At 52.0% G+C, this 19,308-nt stretch overlaps 8 protein-coding genes across 8 annotated transcripts; 4 read left to right on the top strand and 4 right to left on the bottom strand.

Annotated features, from left to right (window-relative positions):
• Positions 1 to 1,282: 1,282 nt before the first annotated feature.
• On the top strand, positions 1,283 to 3,093 carry ASPZODRAFT_147985 (hypothetical protein; the record flags this gene model as incomplete). The annotated part of the gene is made up of 5 exons (XM_022725311.1): positions 1,283 to 1,411; positions 1,476 to 1,532; positions 1,607 to 1,700; positions 1,766 to 1,903; positions 1,955 to 3,093. The coding sequence occupies 5 exons, from the start codon at positions 1,283 to 1,285 to the stop codon at positions 3,091 to 3,093; spliced, it is 1,557 nt and encodes a 518-aa protein (XP_022584984.1).
• A 70-nt stretch (positions 3,094 to 3,163) lies between these two features.
• ASPZODRAFT_11346 (hypothetical protein) lies at positions 3,164 to 7,680 on the bottom strand (the record flags this gene model as incomplete). The annotated part of the gene is made up of 6 exons (XM_022721062.1): positions 3,164 to 4,492; positions 4,552 to 5,260; positions 5,319 to 5,413; positions 5,501 to 5,696; positions 5,869 to 6,754; positions 6,846 to 7,680. 6 exons carry the CDS (start codon positions 7,678 to 7,680, stop codon positions 3,164 to 3,166), a joined length of 4,050 nt encoding a protein of 1,349 aa, XP_022584985.1.
• A 1,309-nt stretch (positions 7,681 to 8,989) lies between these two features.
• Positions 8,990 to 10,604, bottom strand: ASPZODRAFT_186600 (hypothetical protein). Its single transcript, XM_022727260.1, has one exon. It carries the CDS (start codon positions 10,201 to 10,203, stop codon positions 9,121 to 9,123), a length of 1,083 nt encoding a protein of 360 aa, XP_022584986.1. The 5' UTR covers positions 10,204 to 10,604; the 3' UTR covers positions 8,990 to 9,120.
• Positions 10,520 to 11,967, top strand: ASPZODRAFT_126350 (hypothetical protein). The gene is made up of 2 exons (XM_022721478.1): positions 10,520 to 10,686; positions 10,739 to 11,967. The coding sequence occupies exons 1-2, from the start codon at positions 10,653 to 10,655 to the stop codon at positions 11,704 to 11,706; spliced, it is 1,002 nt and encodes a 333-aa protein (XP_022584987.1). The 5' UTR covers positions 10,520 to 10,652; the 3' UTR covers positions 11,707 to 11,967.
• Positions 11,787 to 12,786, bottom strand: ASPZODRAFT_126351 (hypothetical protein). Its single transcript, XM_022721479.1, has 4 exons — positions 12,661 to 12,786; positions 12,196 to 12,571; positions 12,032 to 12,118; positions 11,787 to 11,966 (listed from the first exon to the last, which is right to left on the bottom strand). The coding sequence occupies exons 2-4, from the start codon at positions 12,364 to 12,366 to the stop codon at positions 11,865 to 11,867; spliced, it is 360 nt and encodes a 119-aa protein (XP_022584988.1). The 5' UTR covers positions 12,367 to 12,571; positions 12,661 to 12,786; the 3' UTR covers positions 11,787 to 11,864.
• A 501-nt stretch (positions 12,787 to 13,287) lies between these two features.
• On the top strand, positions 13,288 to 14,734 carry ASPZODRAFT_187431 (hypothetical protein). The gene is made up of 4 exons (XM_022727284.1): positions 13,288 to 13,492; positions 13,557 to 13,633; positions 13,698 to 14,213; positions 14,268 to 14,734. Exons 1-4 carry the CDS (start codon positions 13,435 to 13,437, stop codon positions 14,652 to 14,654), a joined length of 1,038 nt encoding a protein of 345 aa, XP_022584989.1. The 5' UTR covers positions 13,288 to 13,434; the 3' UTR covers positions 14,655 to 14,734.
• Positions 14,735 to 15,128: 394 nt separating this feature from the next.
• Positions 15,129 to 15,700, bottom strand: ASPZODRAFT_11351 (hypothetical protein; the record flags this gene model as incomplete). The annotated part of the gene is made up of 4 exons (XM_022721063.1): positions 15,129 to 15,216; positions 15,295 to 15,377; positions 15,514 to 15,568; positions 15,690 to 15,700. 4 exons carry the CDS (start codon positions 15,698 to 15,700, stop codon positions 15,129 to 15,131), a joined length of 237 nt encoding a protein of 78 aa, XP_022584990.1.
• Positions 15,701 to 16,477: 777 nt separating this feature from the next.
• On the top strand, positions 16,478 to 18,858 carry ASPZODRAFT_147991 (hypothetical protein; the record flags this gene model as incomplete). Its single annotated transcript, XM_022725312.1, has 6 exons — positions 16,478 to 16,537; positions 16,601 to 16,844; positions 16,916 to 17,442; positions 18,350 to 18,442; positions 18,565 to 18,749; positions 18,819 to 18,858. The coding sequence occupies 6 exons, from the start codon at positions 16,478 to 16,480 to the stop codon at positions 18,856 to 18,858; spliced, it is 1,149 nt and encodes a 382-aa protein (XP_022584991.1).
• Between the last annotated feature and the right edge of the window lie 450 nt (positions 18,859 to 19,308).

Here is a 19,308-nt window from a genome sequence, read left to right on the forward strand (position 1 = left end):
AATGTACTCGGTATAAAACCGGGATGGAATGATTCAACGAGTGTGATGGAGGAGAGAGAGAGAGAGAGAGGAGGAGGAGAGCGTCTTTATCAAGACATGGGGGAAATTGGCAGGACGTGGCAATAACCCTGACTACTATTACCACTCTCCTACTTCTGTTACTACATTGTAGTTTTGAAGAATAACTAACTCCTCAATACTATAGTATATACATAGGGAGCAGGATTAATTAGATTATAATTAACCATCGCTGATGATTCTTCAGACAGTGATATACTCATAGTATATACTACATAATATATTGAGCACGAGCATCCGGCTTATTGCCAGCACGAGGGGCCAGGGGTAATCGTCAAAGAACAACCTTGCATGATTACTAGTTATACATTACTCTACTATTATTACTATACTACTACTTTGAATAACTACTGTTCTTTACTATACTACATACTACTTACAAACAATGACTGTTGAGTTAGTATCAGGGTCTGATTACTCTTGAGTACTCCGTACTCAACATAATCTCAGGATAGGGGCATGGATGTCATTTAGGATAGGATCTACAAGATAGACTAACACATTAGACTATAAAAGTATACCGTAAGCCAAGCGTGGTGGAGAAAGCCAAGTTTCTCGGTTAACAACAATGAGTAGTTATTCAGTTCTATAGTATTAGTCAACTGGCTATTCTATAGACTCAGTGACTGTCTCGGCAATATTGAGTATTCTATCCCAAAATTGAGTAAATCTGCTGTTATATTACTGTAGTGTTTAGTATTATAAGATCAAGATTATTCTTTCATTTATTGATGTATATATTCAATAGATTCCCACTCCAGAGTCATACATACTCTACCCGACAAGGGATGAACCAGCAAGCTGTACACAACATCTCCAATCAGATGGAAAACTGTCTCTCAATGGATGGTGACGGGGCGCGAGACATATCAGCATCGCCCGTGAGAGCAAGCCCTGCACGAGTGCTGAGGAAGACGTAGACGCCATCTCTTCATCTTGGATTTAGTTGTGTGAGAAGAAGAAGAAGAAGAAGAAGAAGAGAAAAAGAGGAAGAAAAGGAGAAAAGAGAGGGAAAACAGACTAGTCCCAACCAGGACTAGCGGGTCACCTGCTTTCCGCGGGCAACGACAGCTCCGGATCGAGTTGTCCGATCTCCGACATACAAGACGAGGTATTCCTGATAACAGGAGTTCTCTCTTCTTTCTCTTCTCTTCTCTTTCTTCCTGTCGGTGGGTTCTCTTTCTGTTTGGTTTCAACTGTTATCATGTCGTTGAATCGCTGTGCTCGGCACGTCTCGCGGTTGACTCCCGCCACAAGCTCGAGAGCTGCTATCACCGCCCGCAGTTGGGCCCAGTTGCGCCATGTGTCGAGCAGCTCAGATGAACACCACGGAGTACGTGAATCCTATTGGAATGAATGTTCTAAGATCGACTGGCTCCGGCAATGCTGATTCTCAGGTTCTCTCCGCATCCCTCAAAGAAGCCGACCCCACAGTCTATCAGATCGTCCAAAAGGTTGCTTATCACCGCACCCCTCCTCCTCCTCCTCCTCCTCCTCCTCCTCGCTCACTGCTGATCCCTGGAAATAGGAGAAGAAACGTCAGAAGCACTTTATCAACTTGATTCCATCGGAGAACTTCACCTCCCAAGCCGTCCTCGATGCCTTGGGCAGTGTCATGCAGAGTGAGCTTCCTTCGTTATACTTCAAGCTGTAAGGGAACGGCTAGCTGACAAGGGGCCTTTTGAAGACAAATACTCAGAGGGATACCCCGGCGCAAGATACTATGGAGGCAATCAGTTTATCGACGAGGCGGAACGGCTGTGCCAACAGCGCGCGCTCGAGACCTTCCGATTGAACCCGGAGGAATGGGGGGTGAACGTCCAGCGTATGTCATTGCGAAAATCGCATATCTACGTGAAGATTCTAACCAAATCAGCACTGTCCGGTTCTCCTGCCAACCTCTATGCCTACTCCGCCCTGCTGAATACCCACGATCGTCTCATGGGATTGGATCTGCCGCACGGCGGCCACCTGTCCCATGGATACCAAACGCCGAGCAAGAAGATCTCCTTCATCTCGAAATACTTTGAGACCATGCCCTACCGGTTGGACGAAAGCACGGGCTTGATCGACTACGACGCCCTCGAGAAGTCCGCCGCCCTCTTTCGCCCCAAGCTGATCGTCGCCGGAACCTCCGCCTACAGCCGGCTGATCGACTACGCCCGCATGCGCAAGATCGCCGACTCCGTGGGCGCATACCTCCTCAGCGACATGGCGCACATCTCGGGCCTCGTCGCCGCCGACGTCATCCCCTCGCCGTTTCCCTTCTCCGACGTCGTCACCACAACCACCCACAAGTCCCTGCGCGGGCCGCGCGGCGCCATGATCTTCTACCGCAAGGGCGTCCGCCGGACGGACAAGAAGGGCGTCCCGGAGATGTACGACCTCGAACAACCCATCAACGCTTCCGTGTTCCCCGGCCACCAGGGCGGCCCGCACAACCACACCATTACCGCCCTCGCCGTCGCCCTGGGCCAAGCCCAGTCCAAGCAGTTCCGCACCTACCAGCAAACAGTCCTTGCCAATGCCCAGGCCCTGGCCGACCGGCTCGGCCAGCCCAGCAACAACGGCGGCCTGGGATATAACATCGTCTCGGGCGGAACAGACAACCACCTCGTCCTGGTCGACCTGAAGAACCGCGGCGTCGACGGCGCCCGCGTCGAACGGGTCCTCGAACTCTGCGGCGTCGCAAGTAACAAGAATACCGTCCCAGGCGATAGATCCGCCCTCAAGCCCGGCGGTCTCCGCCTGGGAACCCCCGCCATGACCTCGCGCGGCTTTCAACCCGATGATTTCCGTCGCGTCGCGGATATAGTCGACCACGCGGTCATCGTCACCCAGAAACTCGACAAGGCCGCCCGCGAGGCTGCCGCCGCAAACGGCGTCAAAAACCCGGCTACCCTGCGTGCCTTTTTGGATTATCTCGGTGAGGGCGAGGAGGTCTCGGATATCGTCATGCTGAGACAGGAGGTAGAAGATTGGGTGGGTACTTTTAGTCTTCCATGGCAGGAGTAGAAGTAGCAGTTTGCAAACCAGACTATTTAATTTGAACTTTGTAGTATATCCCTGTATACTAAGTGATGTGCTAGAAATCAAAAGGAGTAGTCGTGTCGCCATAACTCCATACCCCCCCCGACAGGTTCTCCAGCGTCTCGAAATCAGGCATCCACAACGGACTGTTCTCGTCCTGGTCGATCCACGGCGCCAGCTGCAGCGCCATCCGCACGCCGTGCTCGTGGCTATCTGGCGGACTGATCGTGAACTCGGGCACGGGTAGATTTGTGCTGGGTATGAACATGGCTGCATTAGTATCAGCAGTAGCTGTGGCAGTAGCAGTAGCAGTAGTAGTAGTTGTAGGATTAGCAGCAGCAGCAGTGTGAAACGCAGTATATCCGTTCTGAGCAGTCATCAGCTCGGCAATGCCCACCATCTTGGCGGTGTCGTCGCCCTGGAGTTTTTCCATGGCGGCGTTGACGAGCAGCTCGAACGCGTCGCGGTACTTCTTCACCCAGGCGGCGCGCTCGCTCATCACAAACAAAACGGTTGAGCAGGCGCGCACGTCGTTGCTCATCTGTACGGACCAGATGCGCTCCGTGTGCGTCCACAGCGCGTACAGCAGCGTGATCCCCGCCATGAACACCGTCTGCACCGCCATAAACGAGTGGCCGTACTCGGGCGTCGAGTGCAGGCGTTTGTGCGTCTGGCAGATGTCCCCCGCCGCGCGTAGGCAGATGTGGTAGTACGGGTCTGTGATGGGGAGGAGCGGGAGAAAGGGCTGGATCAGCAGCCGCACCGCCCGGTTGTAGTGCAGCATCGGGTGGTCGAGCGCCGAGCCGCTGAACCGTGACGTCGCAGAGGCCTTCCACTCCTCTAGCTCCAGGTACAGCCGGTCCATCTTCGGCCGTAGCGAGTGCAGCGGCCGGTCCGCCCGGTAGATCTTGTACTGGATGCGCGAGTCGATCCGCCGCAGCCGGATCAGGTAGATCGCCACCGTGAGCGTCGTCGTCGGCCTGGCCTTCTGCGGGTTGGGAGTCGGCGGCGGCGTCTGCGTCAGCACTGCCGGGTCGCGGATGTCGTCGTCGACGTCCAGCGGCAGCTCGAGGTCGATGTGTCGGTCGGAAATGCTGAACGGCCGGCCCAGCGACATCGACACCACTCGTTCCAGGTAGTACACTGTCCAGAACAGCCGCCGGCGCATCTGCGCTGTGAACGGGTCTAGACTGATCTCGTTCGCCTTGCGGTGCAGCCCGAGGTCGATGGCCGTCCGCATCGCGAGCCCGATCATGTACCACATGCCGTGGCTGGATGCAAAGCGCAGATGAAAGATGACCAGCAACATCATCGCCTCGATATTCTCAATCGACCGTGTCTCGCACTTGGCCGGCATGCTTTGCAGCGCGGTAAAGTAGAAGGTCTACCAGTTGTAAGAATCCGTCCGACTGCGCCATCCTGAAAACTGCCGCTGGTACTCACCTCAGGAGCTACATATGTACATTTCTCGTTCATGTGGATAGTGGCCGCTCCAATCGCATACGTCATGTACAGTTTGAAGAGCCCGAAGCGCTCCTCCTTGGATAGCTCCTCGCGTTTGATCTTCGCAAGACGCCACCGATCGTGGTGCAATCGCCAGATCTCCGTCCGGTCCAGGAACGGATACCGGGTGTGCAGCCGCTTCATGTACGCCTGCAAAATCCTCTCACCAAGCTCATCACTCGGCGGACCAGCGGTCTTGGTCGCCAATTCTTCTAGATTGGCGGGCCGGTCGTTGCTCCCAGGGCCTGGGGTTTGAGATGAAGACCCGGTCATCTGCTGCTGCTGTTGACCTTTGCTGGCTAAATTTTGTTGCTGCTGCCGCCCCCGTGCGGCAGAGAGGATCTGGTCCCAGACGGTGGCCTGGACCATCTCGCCGAGGTTTGCGACAAGCGAGAGCCCCGAACTAGAGCCCACATAGGCCGGCGCCTCGGACGAGTTCAGTGCCAGAAACCCCACGAGTTCCCCGGCCGGGTTACTGTCCACGCCGGTAGTGGCCCGCGTTTGTGTCGGCGTCTGGCTGCTCTGCGGAGACAGCAGGGCCGCAACGGGATGCAGCACACTACTCGACCCGTTGGCGACGCTCGAGGCGTCTGTCTGGGCGAGCTTGCCTTCTAGATACGCAATCCGCTCTTCTAACGTGCGAGTATAGCTAGAAGGTATGAGCTAAAACGACCCGTTGCAAAATACCAAGTCAAGGTTTCACACACTCGTTCTGCTGTCCATTCTCCTGCCTCACAGCCGAAATGTCACAGGCAACCCCGGCCTTCCGACAGTTGAAGCACACCGGATAATCATTGTCACACTGGAATCATCAGAAATCGAAAAATCAAACCAATAGAAAGAAGGGAAAAGGGGGTAAGTAGGTACTTTCTGTTTCCTCGTCTTGCACCGCGTACACGCCGTTCTCCCTCGCTTGCGGGGGTTGTAGTCTCTCAACGTAGAGGGCAGCGCCGCCCCAAGATTGTCCATGACGAGCCTTCACCGGGTTCCGTGCGGACGGCGTATCGATACATCGCTCGATGCCCCTGGTTGTGGTGGTGATGGCAGTAGAAATGGTAATGCTCAGTCGTTGTGGCGAGACGACGCTGGTTGAGCGGAGGTCGGAAAAGGCTAGCGCGGCTGGCCAGAATTATGACAATAATAATAATAATAATCCTTGACAAGACAGTGAATGCAATTTTAAATCGTCTATTTCAGTGTTATTGGATCTATTAATTATTCTATCTATCATTCTATGTTCTCTGGGCTACTAGTTACTCTATGTCTGTCTCCTCTATAGTAGTCGAATCAGAAGACTCGAGCACGACGGCCTCCTTCTCCGTGAAAGAAGAGGCAGAAGGTTCAGTTGCATGCATCTCCTTCTCCGTCGATGTAGGCTCGTTTGTAGTCTCTTGCGGCACTTCGGCTGCTGGCGCTGGGACATTCTCTTCCTCACCGGGCTCTTTCGGGCGTTCCAGCCCTCGGTCCCGGATGAAGAGGCAGGCCACAAGACAGACCCCGATTAAGGGAGCCTGCACCATGAAGACGCCGCGCGAGGCTTTCGCGTACGCGAGCAGGATCAGATTCCAGTCTGCGTCCGAGATGCCGGTGCGGGTAGGGAGCGAGTACGAGGATTTAGCCAGGTACTCGAATCCGGCAGGCAGGTTCGCGCGCAGGGTGGCCTGCAGGACCGCGGCGGAGATCGCAAGCCCGCAGGCGCCGCCGAAGCAGCGGAAGAAGTTGCGGTCGGAGATGATGACCGCACGCTGGGACTTGGTAACGTGTGCTTGCATGGCGACCATCGTGGGTTGGAAGGTGAACCCCACGCCGATCCCCATGACCACCATGATGCCCGCAATCACGCCCGGGGGGGTATCACGCTTGAAAATAACCGTCAACCCGGCGCCTAGCGTCCAGAGTGTGAAGCCCAGCCAGATAATCTCCCCGTAACGTTTGCGTCGCGAGATGTACTGCCCGGAGGTAATCGACGCCAGAGACTGGCAGACCACTAGCGGCGCCGTCAATGCCGCAGACTTTATGGGGGACCAGTCGTGCGCGTTTTGGTAGTAAAGTGGCAGGTAGTACAGATACGACTGGTAGACCGCGCCCAGCAGGAAGCTCTGCAGGAACAGAGCTGCAACCACGGGGTTTTTGAAGAAGAACGCTGAGCAGTCAGCCTGGAACAGATGATATAGAAGAGAAGAAGAAGAAGAAGAAGAAGAAGAAGAGGAAGAAGAAGAAGAAGAATGACTTACTTGGAAGCATGGGAAGAGCGGCCACCTTCCATTCAATAATCACAAAGGCAATCAATGCACACCCGCCGACGGTCAGCATAGCGATCACCATGGGGGAATCCCACGAGAAATACGAGCCGCCGCCGGAGATGGGGATCAAGAGGAAGATGATGGCGATCGACGAGGCGGTGATGCCATAGAAATCGATCTTGCGGATGTTTTTCTGGAGGCCATCCTTGCGCGCTTGCTTGTTGCTGGGGATCAGAAAGTATCCCACGACGGCCGAGCAGGCCGCCAGTGGCGAGATAAGCCAGAAAAACCCGCGCCAGGTGGCCTTCATTGTGAACAGGGCGCCCAGGAAGGGCCCGATGACATTACCCATGCCGAGCGCCGAACCTAGAATGCCCTGGTACTTGCCACGCCTCTCGAGCGTCACCACGTCGGAGACAATGATCATCGTCAGAGAGGTCACGCCGCCGCCGGCAACGCCCGCCAGCCCGCGAAAGACATAGAACATGGGTGCATTCTGCGACAGCCCGCAAATCAGGTCGGCGACGCACAGCAGGCAGAGCGCCGCAAGGTACACGATCTTGCGTCCGAAGATGTCAGATAGGCGGCCGTAGAGCACCGTGAACATCGTGTTGGCGATCAGGGACGAGGTGCCTGCCCACGAGATGGTGTTCTCGGCGTTGAGGTCCCGAGCAATCGTCGGCAGGGTGACGCTGATGCCATTCTGGTCTACCATCGTGATCAACAGCGAGATGGCCAGGCCAGTGAAGACCACCACCAGCTGCGCAAAGGGCAGGATGTTGGTCTGGTCATGCAGCGTCTTCTCTGTTGCTTTTTGTCGTTCCATTTTGTTTCAAGTATTTCGGTTCGTTTGGCTCAGGCAATAATATAGGTCATGGCCCGCATCAACCGGGAGGCTTTGGATTTTTGTAGATAAAAGAGACTCGGGTAGAATCCTGACTCAGATTGAATCCCAAAGGCTGATCGAACTTTTGAAAATGAATTGATCCGGATCAGAATCAACTAGCAGGGGAGCAGCTCCTTTTGAGCTTTATATATGTGCAGTATTGTAGTATGTTCCCACAGAGCCGTGCTGACCACGCAGGTGCCAAAACCCAGACCAGAGAGGAAAAGGGAGGAAGAAAATGAAATCTCCTCTTCCCTGGTCTTCCTGGTGGTTCAGATTCCCATCAATTTGTGACACGACTGTTGAAAAAAAACCGGCCCTCGATCCTGATTCCTCTCTTACAGCCAAACAGAGACTTCCCTGCCTGCGATTTCGCCATGATGATAGTCACTGTACCAGGGCCGCGTCCACCTATCACGCCCGGAGTGGCTCTAGATTCCTGACGTCCTGAACCAACTCGAACGTCTCTCGTTGGCGAAAATCTGGTCGGTGGATCCGCCCGCTTCGATAGCTGGCGATGGTTCTATCGGACGTCCGATGGACGTGCCGACTTCCGTCGTCGGTGAGGCCTGATGAATCATTTCTCGAGGTCAGATTCAGATCGGTCCGAGAGGTGTCGAAAAGCAGGTGTAGCCGGCATCGTTATTGGGTGTATCCTGTGCTGAGTGTCGTGTCGTAGTGATGGTGGGTGGCAATGGCCCCTGCAGTAGACTGTAGCAGTAGGCTCTTTGTTATCGCATCCTCAGTTATCTTGCCAGCGGTGATAACTGCTCTCTCTAAATATACCCTGGATGATGAGACGTTGGCCGATCAAGTCAATCGACAGAGATAGCCAGGAAGAAGTCTAGAATATCCAAGCCTGCCTGCAAGATGAGGTTGCACGTTCAGATCAAAAAAGCCACATGTTTAGGCGGTGAACCCATCCTGGTCTAGCATTTGATTTTTAATGCAGGTAATAGCAGATCATCTGTTTTATATATATCGAATAAATAATTGCTTGCAGATTATACTCTATAGAAGTATGGATTTACTTGGATTCTATGCTGGAAAGGTGCAAATCTTCTGTAATGGTTCGGTTAAGAGTACAGCCCTAAGTATTATATATAAGCCGGAATGACTACCTTGATTATAAGATATAAAAACATGCACATACAACAACCACTCAATACAGTTTCAACCGAAGACAAGCTGAATAGAGGACACTCTGGACTGTCGACGAATCATGATTCACCAGAATTGTTGGTTCGCATATCTCATATATGCCGCGAGGATAATAGCCGCAGTGTCTTTCGATTCAATCGAGTAACGCAGACCCGTGGCCCAGGATGCAGGCCATTTCACAACACATGGAGTGATGGAACTGGAAAAAGAAAAACAAAATCACGAGATAGTGGAGGTGATTGTGACATCCAACGTGTTCTGGGTCCAGAGAGGTTGCAGATCACGGTGATTAGAAGACTCGTACGCGGCGAGGGGGTGACCAGCGCTACCTGCATTTGGCAGCGAACTGCCATGCAGAGCACTCGTGTTAGGCAACGGCTGGTGAGTCACATAAGTGCCACTGGTGACATTGCCCTGGTTGGGAAAGAAACCCTGGTTCAGGGCGCCACACGTGGTGCAGGCGAACTCGATTTTGAAATGGGATGAGGCCAACTGCGATACGGCAGGGGGGCCGATCAATGTCTGTGGTTGCCCCCGGGGATTTTCTTGGCCCAGCGCTGTTGTTACGGGCTGCTCGAACCCCGAATGATGCACATTCATGTGTCGGAGACTCTGCTCGAGAGGCATCTGCTCCTGTGTTGGGACCGGTTGCGGGTGGTGAACCTCCTGGTTGAGAAGAGGACGATGCCCGAGAGGAGGGGGAGGAGGATGCGGCGGCGGCGGCGGTGGTGGTGCTGAAGAACGATGATGGTTGGTCATCCACGGATTACCTTCCAGACCGTTGAACATCGGCTCGTTGGCCTGTAGCGCCGGCGAACAGAGTTCATACTCACGATCTTCCGCTTCCATGGATGGCGAGTGCCTCGGCTGTAGCCTGGTGAGGGCCCGCTGTGCCTGTCTCATTGAGATATCGTACCCATGGCTGCGCTTGATCGCCTCCACAACGTCCTGTCCCCGGATCCGGTTCCTCATATCGAACAGCCTTGGGATCTCCGACAGCAGAAACCGCATGTGAGACGCCTCCGACCGCGCAGGCGTCATGTCCGGCACGGCGGCAGTCCGCCGGCAGCTATGGCGGTCCTGCAGGCTGGTGATGTAGGTCATGTGTTTGTTCGTGCGACACACAACGCGGAAGTAACAGGTGGCCGACGATCGACAGCCCAGAACCACGCTCTTTCGATTGCTGCGCATTACCCGGAGCTCCCAGTGCTGTACGACCGAGATGCTCCGGATCGCCGCCTTGAACTCGCCCAGCGACGCGAATTCCTGGCCAACATGGAGCCCCGAGTACATTTCGGCCATCACCCCTCGCCAGCGGGAGCCCACCCGAAGAGATCCTCTGCATTAAGCAGAGACCTGTTTCGTTAGGAGCGAGCGCAGTCGGATCCTTATCGTGAATTCCTAGCAGCTGTTAGAGCCCAATGCCGAGAGAGTAGGTAGGTCTAGTAGGTAGTGACTGGAAATGTGGTGACAACCACCATACTCTCGATAATTCACGCCGAAGCAGCACAGGCTCCCAGCAGGAACGTAAAGATCCCATAAAATAAGTTTAACCCCAGGCATGGCTCCCGATAAATAGACTGCTGCCCCTCAGTCTAGGGGGCAGTCGAGGAAACAAAGCAGAGTCAAGCGGAGATCCACTACTGGCAGTTACTCGTTGGTTGTTGGTCCGTGGCTGCCCTCCAGACCGCTCGAGCTTTCTTTGTCACTTCCAACGTACGACACACGGAGGGAGACAGGGCAACCCAACGATGGCTTCTCTATTCCTTGACCAGCCAGAAGAAGGTGTGTTACTTGGAGGTGTAACTTCTTTCTGTTTTCTCGCTAACAGGTGAAGATGCGCTGCATAGGTCCCGGCTGCTGAACGTCGAGGAGAAGCCTTTTAAACGCATCTCAAAACGCCTGTTGAACCCTGACTCGCTGGTGGTAACGCAGTCGACGCTTCTTCCTACGCCGCCGCCGGAAGGATCCGCGCCAGATGTGGCCGACACGACCGCCAAGGAGGCTGACAAGCAGACAAAACTGGAGGATTGGCGCCATTTCCACGAAGATGTGGCGTTGGACTTTGCCGCCTTCGAGGGGAGCATCGCGCGCATCCAGTTCCTCCTGACGAGCAACCAGAAGGAGCGGGAGCGCTACGCGACCGAGAAAGTACGTATTCTCGCGACCATGCAGGCAGTGCGAGACAACACCGCCGAGCTGCGAGTCCAGCTGGAGGAGGCGCAGCGGACGCTTGCGCTGCGCAAGACCTACGACGAGTTGGCCGAGAAGATTACGAGTAACCGGCTGCTAAAGCCGCGGGAGGACCAGCAAGCGAACCTGCAGAAACTTGAGGCGGAGATCACCGAGCTGGAGAAAGAGAGCAAGGAGTACGCGCAGACGTGGTCGGAGCGGCGTGAGCAGTTCGGCCGCATTGTCGAGGAAGGGATGCAACTTCGCCGCCTGATCCGCGACGAAAAGGAGGAGGTCGAGCGCCGGGAAGGCATGCAGGAGGGGGAGGATGGCGACGAGGCCGATCTGCCCTCCAAGGGCAAATCCAGCGGCGGCAACACTCCACGACTCGATGTGGATGGTTTGACGCCTCCTCAAGGGCAAGAGGAACGGGCCGGTGCATCGGCGGGACTGCAGGTAGATAACAAACCTACGGGAACCACGTCGCCGCTACGACAAGTGACTACTGCCAATGATGACCGTGAAGATGCCACCATGGTTGATGAGGGGGAGGTCAGTGCAGACGAGGGGGCCCTGGAAGAAGGGGAGGAAGTGTCGGGCGACCAAACAGCAGACAAAATGGACACGACATGAGGCAATACCAGTGAATATTCTAGCGAGGAGTCAACGGCGTTTCGGGATGGACTGGGAAAATCTAGAGTTCAATATCACACTTTTTTTTTTTCGTTTCTCTTTCGAATTACAATCGTCGGCTTCGCTTTTCTGTACATGAAAACGGACTCAAGTCTCAATCAAGACACCTCTCTCTCCGCTGTCTTGGCCTTTGAGATCGCCTCCTTGCCAGCGTTGATCTGCTCGACGTCGCTCTCGGCTCCCTTCTTGCCTTCTTCGACCTATGTGCACAGAACATATTAGCAGACGTTTCAAGACACAGCTTGATCAAAGACTGCAAGCATACCAGTAAAGCCTCTAGTTTCGCGATAGCCTCGTGGATCTTGGTTTTTAGAGTCGGGAGAACATTTTTGGTTTCCTCCAGAGCAAGACGCTAAAGAATGTGAGCAGTGATTTAACAGCGAAACAAGAGGGTCATTGGCATAAACCAACAAACGCATGGCTCCATACTTCTTGCTTCAATGTGAACTCTCTGTTGCCATCTTCGTCATCTCCCTGCTCGGTTTCTAGTCGTCGGACGCGTTCAGTCTGCTGTTGAAGCTCGCGGTGGTAGGAGGCTTCCTCTTTGACAAGGCGTTGAACAGACGAGGTAGCAATAGCCAATGGAGAACGGGGCGCCATAATGACCAGAGTTGTGAGGTATATCAATGGGTTCAAACTGTATAAAAGATAAGGATGTTAGTCTGGATAGCTATAGAAAACGCGCGGGGCAGCCGAAGGTGATGTCATGGTCGACGATGATAACAGAGACCAGGATTTAAAAATCAAATCGAGGGTATGCATAATCAATAAATGGTGTGGGATTGAGTAATTTAAACACCGCGCCCTGTAGCACGTCGGCTCTTGTCTCGTTCTCGAAGCTCATTCCCGTGGGGTTTCCGTTGAGTGACGTAGAAAGAAGACGAGGGCACTTACCTTGCTTTGCGAGAGAAAATTGCTGATGATTCTCTCGAAATAATGGCACACAGTGCTTCTTCTCACGAGAATTTCTTGAGCAGTCTGATCAACTCTTGCTAAAAATGAAATATTCGGGTTCTGAGCGTCTCGTACCGTTGAAAGTGACGCTATCGAGGGAATTCATTTTGCAGTGTTTGCATTGGTGGGGGGTGCACGTGATGTTTATATGGTAAACCGTAAGTATCAATGTACTCCATACTCACCACGTTTTGTACCTTAGTACCTACTGTAAGTACATATTTTAGGTACCCAATTTAATAAGGACCAGTGCACTCTTAAATACATTGTGGTCTTAGTACTTATGTACTCGTGTTCTCGTGTTTGTGAAGGTTAAACAGGCGTAATCAATGCCCAACCATAGGTTTAGTATTTGAAAATCTCGAATACTGAGACTTCGATTTGGTCAAATCCACAACAGACAGCTTTAGAGCTCTGTGTCTCCCTATGGTATCCAGGTAAAATAAGAGCTCTCATCGACACTAGAAATAATAGTAGTAGCCATGTTGCCAAAAATAGACTAGTGTTATATTACATCATCTCCTTGACTTCTTTATCAGTGATAAGTATGGAGGAATGGTTAATTGTTCTCTTATTTCCTCTATGTATGTCTGTCTACCCCTGCCTTTTCTCTAGGCGCGATGGTTCTTGTACTCTGATTCTTCTTTGGCGCTTTATATTATTTATTTATTTTATGTATTAATATTTTTTTCCTCCTTTCCTCTAACCCTTGATATGCCTTCTCAATCACTTCTCCAACTGTGTACTGCAACTGCTATCAGAAATGCAAGATGTGAGCAACCCCCTTTTTTATCAAAGAGCTTCCGACTGTGGATTTCTAATTCATAGATATGCAGATCTCACAGATATTGGAAGTGTCCCCTATGTGTTGGCGCGTCCTTTTCTTTTGAAGATCGAAAGCCCCGAGAAACTCGTGAGCATCCCCCGAACCTCCTTCCTCGCCGACCGACCCTGGTGCTGACGACGGTCCTCGAAAGCGGTCGCTCGAATTGCTTTCACCTCATATAGCGGAGGAGGATAGCGAGTTATGGCTAGAGTTTATCAAACGCGATATTCCCAACTGGGAGTCATACGATCTACCTGAAAACCCCGACTGCTGGTACGATGTTTACTGCGGTTTGCGCGACCATGTTCAACAGGCCGTGGAGAAAGATGCGGAACAGCTTAAAGTGGCTCTGCAGGGGATCACGTCGGAGCGTGAGAAAAATAGCGCGAAGCTGGTCTCCGACCACCAGTCCGCTCGTCTCCCGCTTCCCCGGCCATCGCTGAAGCAGAGACTTGCGCGATCCTCGCTCTCTCGAGAGACGAAGAAAAAAAGCAACATATTTGCACCTCCGAAGCGCAACAGTGCTCTTTCGGTTCCTACCAAGAATCTTAGCAGTAGGGCTAGTCGTGTTCAAATGGCGCCCCGCTCGCTGGTCGAAGCACATAGGCACCCTGATCCTCCTCCAGAGCCACCGGTGTCGCTTCAGAGGAAGCCTCTCTCAGCCTCGATGGCTAGCGGACGGACCGCTGTGTCTAGACCTCTTGACTCTCGCTCCTGGAACCCGTCGCTTCTGACGTCCTCGGCATCTGGGCGTTCGGTGCCCGCCAATCGCACAAGCTCTCTGGAGAGGCCCCAATCCGCCATGACCAGGGAGTCCGGCACTGCGCAAGTATCTACACACAACAAGACACCATCTATCAGGGGGCCTTCTCTCAGGCCTTTTCCTGAGGGCCGGGGATCAACCTCTAGGACTGTCCCTTCTCGAAATTCCACTGGCGAAGAATCAAAATCCACCAAGGCCGACAAATCCGCGGGAACCGCCGCCCCGCCGCCTTCCCTGGACGACAGCGAGTTCAAACCCGCTCCAGCGCAAGCCGCCCGTCCTGTCATGCGGAAGCGCCCAGCGCCCAGCGTTTTCATTCAGCCCAAGAAGAAACGAGCTCCATAAGCAATGTGGCTTGACAAACAACATCAATTTGATTTTGTATTCTCGTCGTATTCTTTAAAGAGCTACAGGGCTCAGCTAGGATTTTCGATCAAGAGGCGTTGATTTATCATGGTACGGTTAAGGTGCACTGGCGTGAGGTCTCTTCTTCTTCTTCTCCTTTCAACGTTTGATTATCAATTGATGGTTATGGGTTCTTTTAAACTCTGATGACTCATGATGACTGATGTACGATATGGCATACCCAACCGATATGATACTACCGAGCAGCTTCAAACTTGGTTGTAAAATCTGTAATTTGATTGAAAAACGCTCATGGCTGCATTTAAGTGACATATCAGGAATAATCTCAAGTCGCGGCTCATCGGCGGCCGTATAAGAGACTAGATAAGACGCTCCTTTTGGATTCTCTTTCCTTTCCACCAGGGTATGAGAGTAAAAGCAAAATTCATATCGGCCGCTTTCCTGTCTAGCTCGTTAAAGGGAGCCTCCGCGCAAGGCAAGGACAAGGTGTAGCGTTGCACCGCCCTCGAGCTTGTAATCTGCGGCAGTCTTATCATCGGCCCTGCGAGCGTATATCTGTTAGTAGATACTCATAGATCAATATATCAGAAGGGTATCTTTTATTGTTCAAGGGGCGTACATCTGTTTTCCTCCGTAAATCAGTCGCTGCTGGACGGGCGGGATGCCTTCCTTCTCTTCCACGCGCTCCTTTATACGGGCAACCTGTTTTTTCCCCCGGTATTAGCATAAAAATACACAGAAGGCCCGTAAATCTTCTTGCTCTTCACTGTCGGCGATGCGGCATAGGTATGGTATTGCATGTCACTCGGGGAGAAGGAGGACGGGGGTAAGGTGGTACCTTGTAATCGGCCTCGATATCCAGCTCGATTTCCTTGCCGGTAAGGGTACGGACTCTAAAGTAAACAGAGTGGTTAGTTATTGACTAAACTGGCTTTTTGTCTCTGGCAACACGGAGGAGGAGGAGGAGGAGGATGATGATGAAGCAAGACACCCGAGGACGCCGAGAACACCTACTTGATCAACATTGTTGTAGAGCGTGAGGCAGGTAATAGTCACTACTTTAATGCTTCTTTTTGCTAAGTGAACCCCCACCAGGTTTGGAAGAAGAGACAGGTCGGTATCGATGGGATACTCAAAGCCAGTCAGTCATCGCCCGTTGTCTGATGGCGGCGGGGGGGCTTTTTTTTGGCGGGGTCCGCCCGTTGATGGTTCCAGCCGGGCGTGGCGCCGTTCAGGCACTGGTTTGTTTTCCGTCACTGCTGAACCAACTGCCTGGGAGTACAGAGCTTAAGCAGCCTGTGGCTAGTTCGTGCTTGTTTTTTTGGGGTTTGTGTATGGGTTGTGAGTATGGCTGCTATCTTGACTATTGAACTCCCTCAACTAGCGATGTCCTGGGTTGCCTTGAACCACCGATTCCGAGGAAGTACTACTGAGCTTATAAGGCTAATCATGTACATTGTAGGGCCTACGAAGATTGAGCTATCTATAGCTGGTCAGGATATATAAGTGAGCAATTTCTTGAATAGCAGGTTCATGTATTTGAGTGAATCTCGGCTGACAAGCAGATCTGACTGCCTAGCTTAGCCCTGCATATAACTGGGTTCGAATTGTGCGGGGATTCAAAATATAAAGTGCTGTCCGTACTGTCAGTGGATATGATAGCGAGTACTAGGTAGGAGGCTCGAAGCTAATATTCTCAGGAACGATATTCGCAAGATATCGACAATCTATATTTACTTCGAAAACTTAATGTTTCTCCCCGAAAGACTGTTAACATGACGACTGTATTGCCATCAGACTCTATGTCAACAGCTGAGAGGAATCCTTTCCAACAATTTATTTGCGACTGTGCAGATAGTCCTGTCAGTACAGCTATAAATGGACTCTTGCGCTTAGAGAGCCTGGATTGACCGATCTCCATGCAGGCCCGGATACAGGAAGCATATGAAACCCATCGGTCTACAAGGACTGCACGGTTCAGAGCAAAGATCCTTGCGCAGACTTTTACTGGTTGGGAAGTCGATGAGATCCTGAAGGACATACTGGATCCCGATAATGATGGCCAGTTCATTGACCATCGGAATAACCTTGCGTTCTGGGCTCGTCCGCCACAACACATCCGGGACCTAGTCGCCGGAATCCAGGAAGAGATTCGTAGTGTTGCACCATGTTAGTACGGACGAGTTTATCCCCCCAGATGCATCTCTAGACCATCGAATTGAGCAGCTAATTGTCCTCAGCACTATGGTTCACGCCTTTAGAATGTCTGCATATGACAACCTTGGAAATTACCAATTCAAAGACAGAGGCCGAGATAGACACAATAGTCTCTTCCTTGGAGACCGAGGCAATCTCTGAAACCGTCAACTATACAGCAAAACACCGTGCGCGACTCGTTAGACCGCTCATCAGCTATGACGCCGCCGCCATGGCTCTCTGTTTCGTTCCCGCGGCTGGCGAAGGTACAGCAGACACGGACAACAACTATTCCTACCATCATCTCCGACGAGACTTGTTCGAAAAGATGGATACTGCAGGTGTGGGCATTGCGGCACGGTATACAGTCCCTTCAGCCCATGTCACCATCGCACGATTTGTCACTCAAGATGGCTTTTCCCTGGAGACAGATCTATCTCACAGTCATAGTCAGGTTGACCGGAAGCAAGTCCAGGCCCTTGTCAGCAAAATCGAGACAATCAACGAGAAGCTGAAATCCAAATACTGGTCTACAGACGATGAGAATAGAGTGTCTGAAGGAGAGTGGATTGTTGGGCAGGAGAAGGGCCTGGATTTTGTCAAGGGTCGGTCTTGGTATGGGCAGGGAGAAAGAATCAGCTTAGGAAAAGGCTTCTAACTATCATTCCATCAGGGAGATAAAAAAAGAAATTAGAGAATTAGCAGCGTTCTTATTATCAAATTCCCGTGATGCTTTCCAAATCTCTTTTATGAAATGTTTCTGCCTGAGGCCATAATTTTTTGTGTGCTGGGGCCCTTGGCCGCGAGTGGTCCAAAACCGGTTAGCACCAATCCCAATAGGGCCTAAGCGAACGAAATCCCACAACCCACGTCAGGCCCAGTTGAACTCCCCGACAAGCGACACTCAACGACCATCCAGTTCACGATCCGGCCAAATCAGTCAAAATGGTAAGGATTATAATTGCTTTCCAACCGCGAATCACCCCTTCTGTGCTGCTGGGATGCTGCGTCAATACTTTGAGGGTTGAGAGGGATTTGAAAAAAATCCCATGCCACGGACAACCTACCGCGAGACAGGAAGGCCTTGCACCCCGAGAAGAATGCTTTTTCCAAACACCTGTTCTCGAGACCTGTCATCGAAATTTCTGAACAAAAAAAGGAAATAATTGAACGGGAATATACGGTTCACCTGACGAGTCTGTTCCAGTCGAGCGCATTTCGACTGAAACTCCGATCAAATTCGTGCATGCAATCTGAAGAATCGCATTCTTACCTCACCCCCAAAGCTACAGCTATGGCATTATTTTCCTGACAGATTCGCTCAGACAATATGCTCGAGAACGACTCGTCCGGCGTGTACATAGTCTCATGGGAATCAAACAACCGCAACCATGTCCACAGCAGCACAGAAGGAAAACCGCGCTATTTTAGCATTGTTAGGGGATCGAACAGAGGCTGATTATTATTCTTCTGCGCAGGTCAACGTTCCCAAAACCCGCCGGACGTTCTGCAAGTCCAAGGACTGCCACAAGCACACCCAGCACAAGGTCACCCAGTACAAGGCTGGCAAGGTGAATAAACCCTCCCTTATCTGAAGAAGTGGACAAAGATGAACCACGAAAATAAAAAAACTCCACCGGAAGTGTGGGATTTCTTTCTCGGTCAAAATGCTGATTCGATATGATACCAACAGGCCTCCCTTTTCGCCCAGGGTAAGCGTCGTTACGACCGGAAGCAGAGCGGTTACGGTGGTCAGACCAAGCCCGTCTTCCACAAGAAGGCCAAGACCACCAAGAAGATCGTCCTGCGTCTTGAGTGCACGCAGTGCAAGGCCAAGAAGCAGCTCTCCCTGAAGAGATGCAAGCACTTCGAGCTGGGGTATGTTATGATTCAATAACTGATGATGCTGGAAAACTTTTTTCACTAACATCTCTCTTTCTTCTACAGTGGTGACAAGAAGACCAAGGGTGCCGCTCTTGTCTTCTAAATGTGCGATTTCCTTGTTTGGGCTCTGGGTTTCCACATTGCACGCAGCGCTCTACCTCCATACAGCGGAGGGCATATGACTTTGGCAATGGAAAAAATGAATAGCAATTCATACATATGACTCTATATAACGAGTCTTTTTTTTCAACCTCCCTGCTATGTATGCCCTTGGATGTTCCGTAGGATGGAAGCGAGAGATACAAAAAAGAATGCAAACCTGAAAAACATTCGGAAATCGTGTCTTTGTATTTGGCGTAACTTCTCTTCCCACTCACATCTTCTCCCATCAAGCTATATTAGACATATCCTAGGCAGGTATCTCATAGTAAAATACCCCTCGACTTATCTACGAATAATAACTACAGACTTCCCAACCTCTTCTTTATGTCCGACACGTGCGGAAGCAAACTTCCGGGACTGAAGACCCCCGCATGCTTCAATCACAGAACAC

This window comes from Penicilliopsis zonata, assembly GCF_001890105.1.
Source record: "Penicilliopsis zonata CBS 506.65 unplaced genomic scaffold ASPZOscaffold_1, whole genome shotgun sequence".
In the NCBI taxonomy this organism is placed as follows: Eukaryota; Fungi; Ascomycota; class Eurotiomycetes; order Eurotiales; family Aspergillaceae; genus Penicilliopsis; species Penicilliopsis zonata.

Bases quoted from the DNA above. Each gene is read 5' to 3' on its own strand.
- ASPZODRAFT_186600 (XM_022727260.1), bottom strand. From the start codon at position 10,203: ATGGCCGAAATGTACTCGGGGCTCCATGTTGGCCAGGAATTCGCGTCG.
- ASPZODRAFT_126350 (XM_022721478.1), top strand. From the start codon at position 10,653: ATGGCTTCTCTATTCCTTGACCAGCCAGAAGAAG. The intron at 10,687-10,738 runs GTGTGTTACTTG...TAACAGGTGAAG, and splicing joins CCTTGACCAGCCAGAAGAAG to ATGCGCTGCATAGGTCCCGG.
- ASPZODRAFT_126351 (XM_022721479.1), bottom strand. From the start codon at position 12,366: ATGGCGCCCCGTTCTCCATTGGCTATTGCTACCTCGTCTGTTCAACGC. The intron at 12,119-12,195 runs GTATGGAGCCAT...CACATTCTTTAG, and splicing joins AGTTCACATTGAAGCAAGAA to CGTCTTGCTCTGGAGGAAAC. The intron at 11,967-12,031 runs GTATGCTTGCAG...CTGTGCACATAG, and splicing joins CGAAACTAGAGGCTTTACTG to GTCGAAGAAGGCAAGAAGGG.
- ASPZODRAFT_187431 (XM_022727284.1), top strand. From the start codon at position 13,435: ATGCCTTCTCAATCACTTCTCCAACTGTGTACTGCAACTGCTATCAGA. The intron at 13,493-13,556 runs GTGAGCAACCCC...ATAGATATGCAG, and splicing joins TGCTATCAGAAATGCAAGAT to ATCTCACAGATATTGGAAGT. The intron at 13,634-13,697 runs GTGAGCATCCCC...GGTCCTCGAAAG, and splicing joins TCGAAAGCCCCGAGAAACTC to CGGTCGCTCGAATTGCTTTC.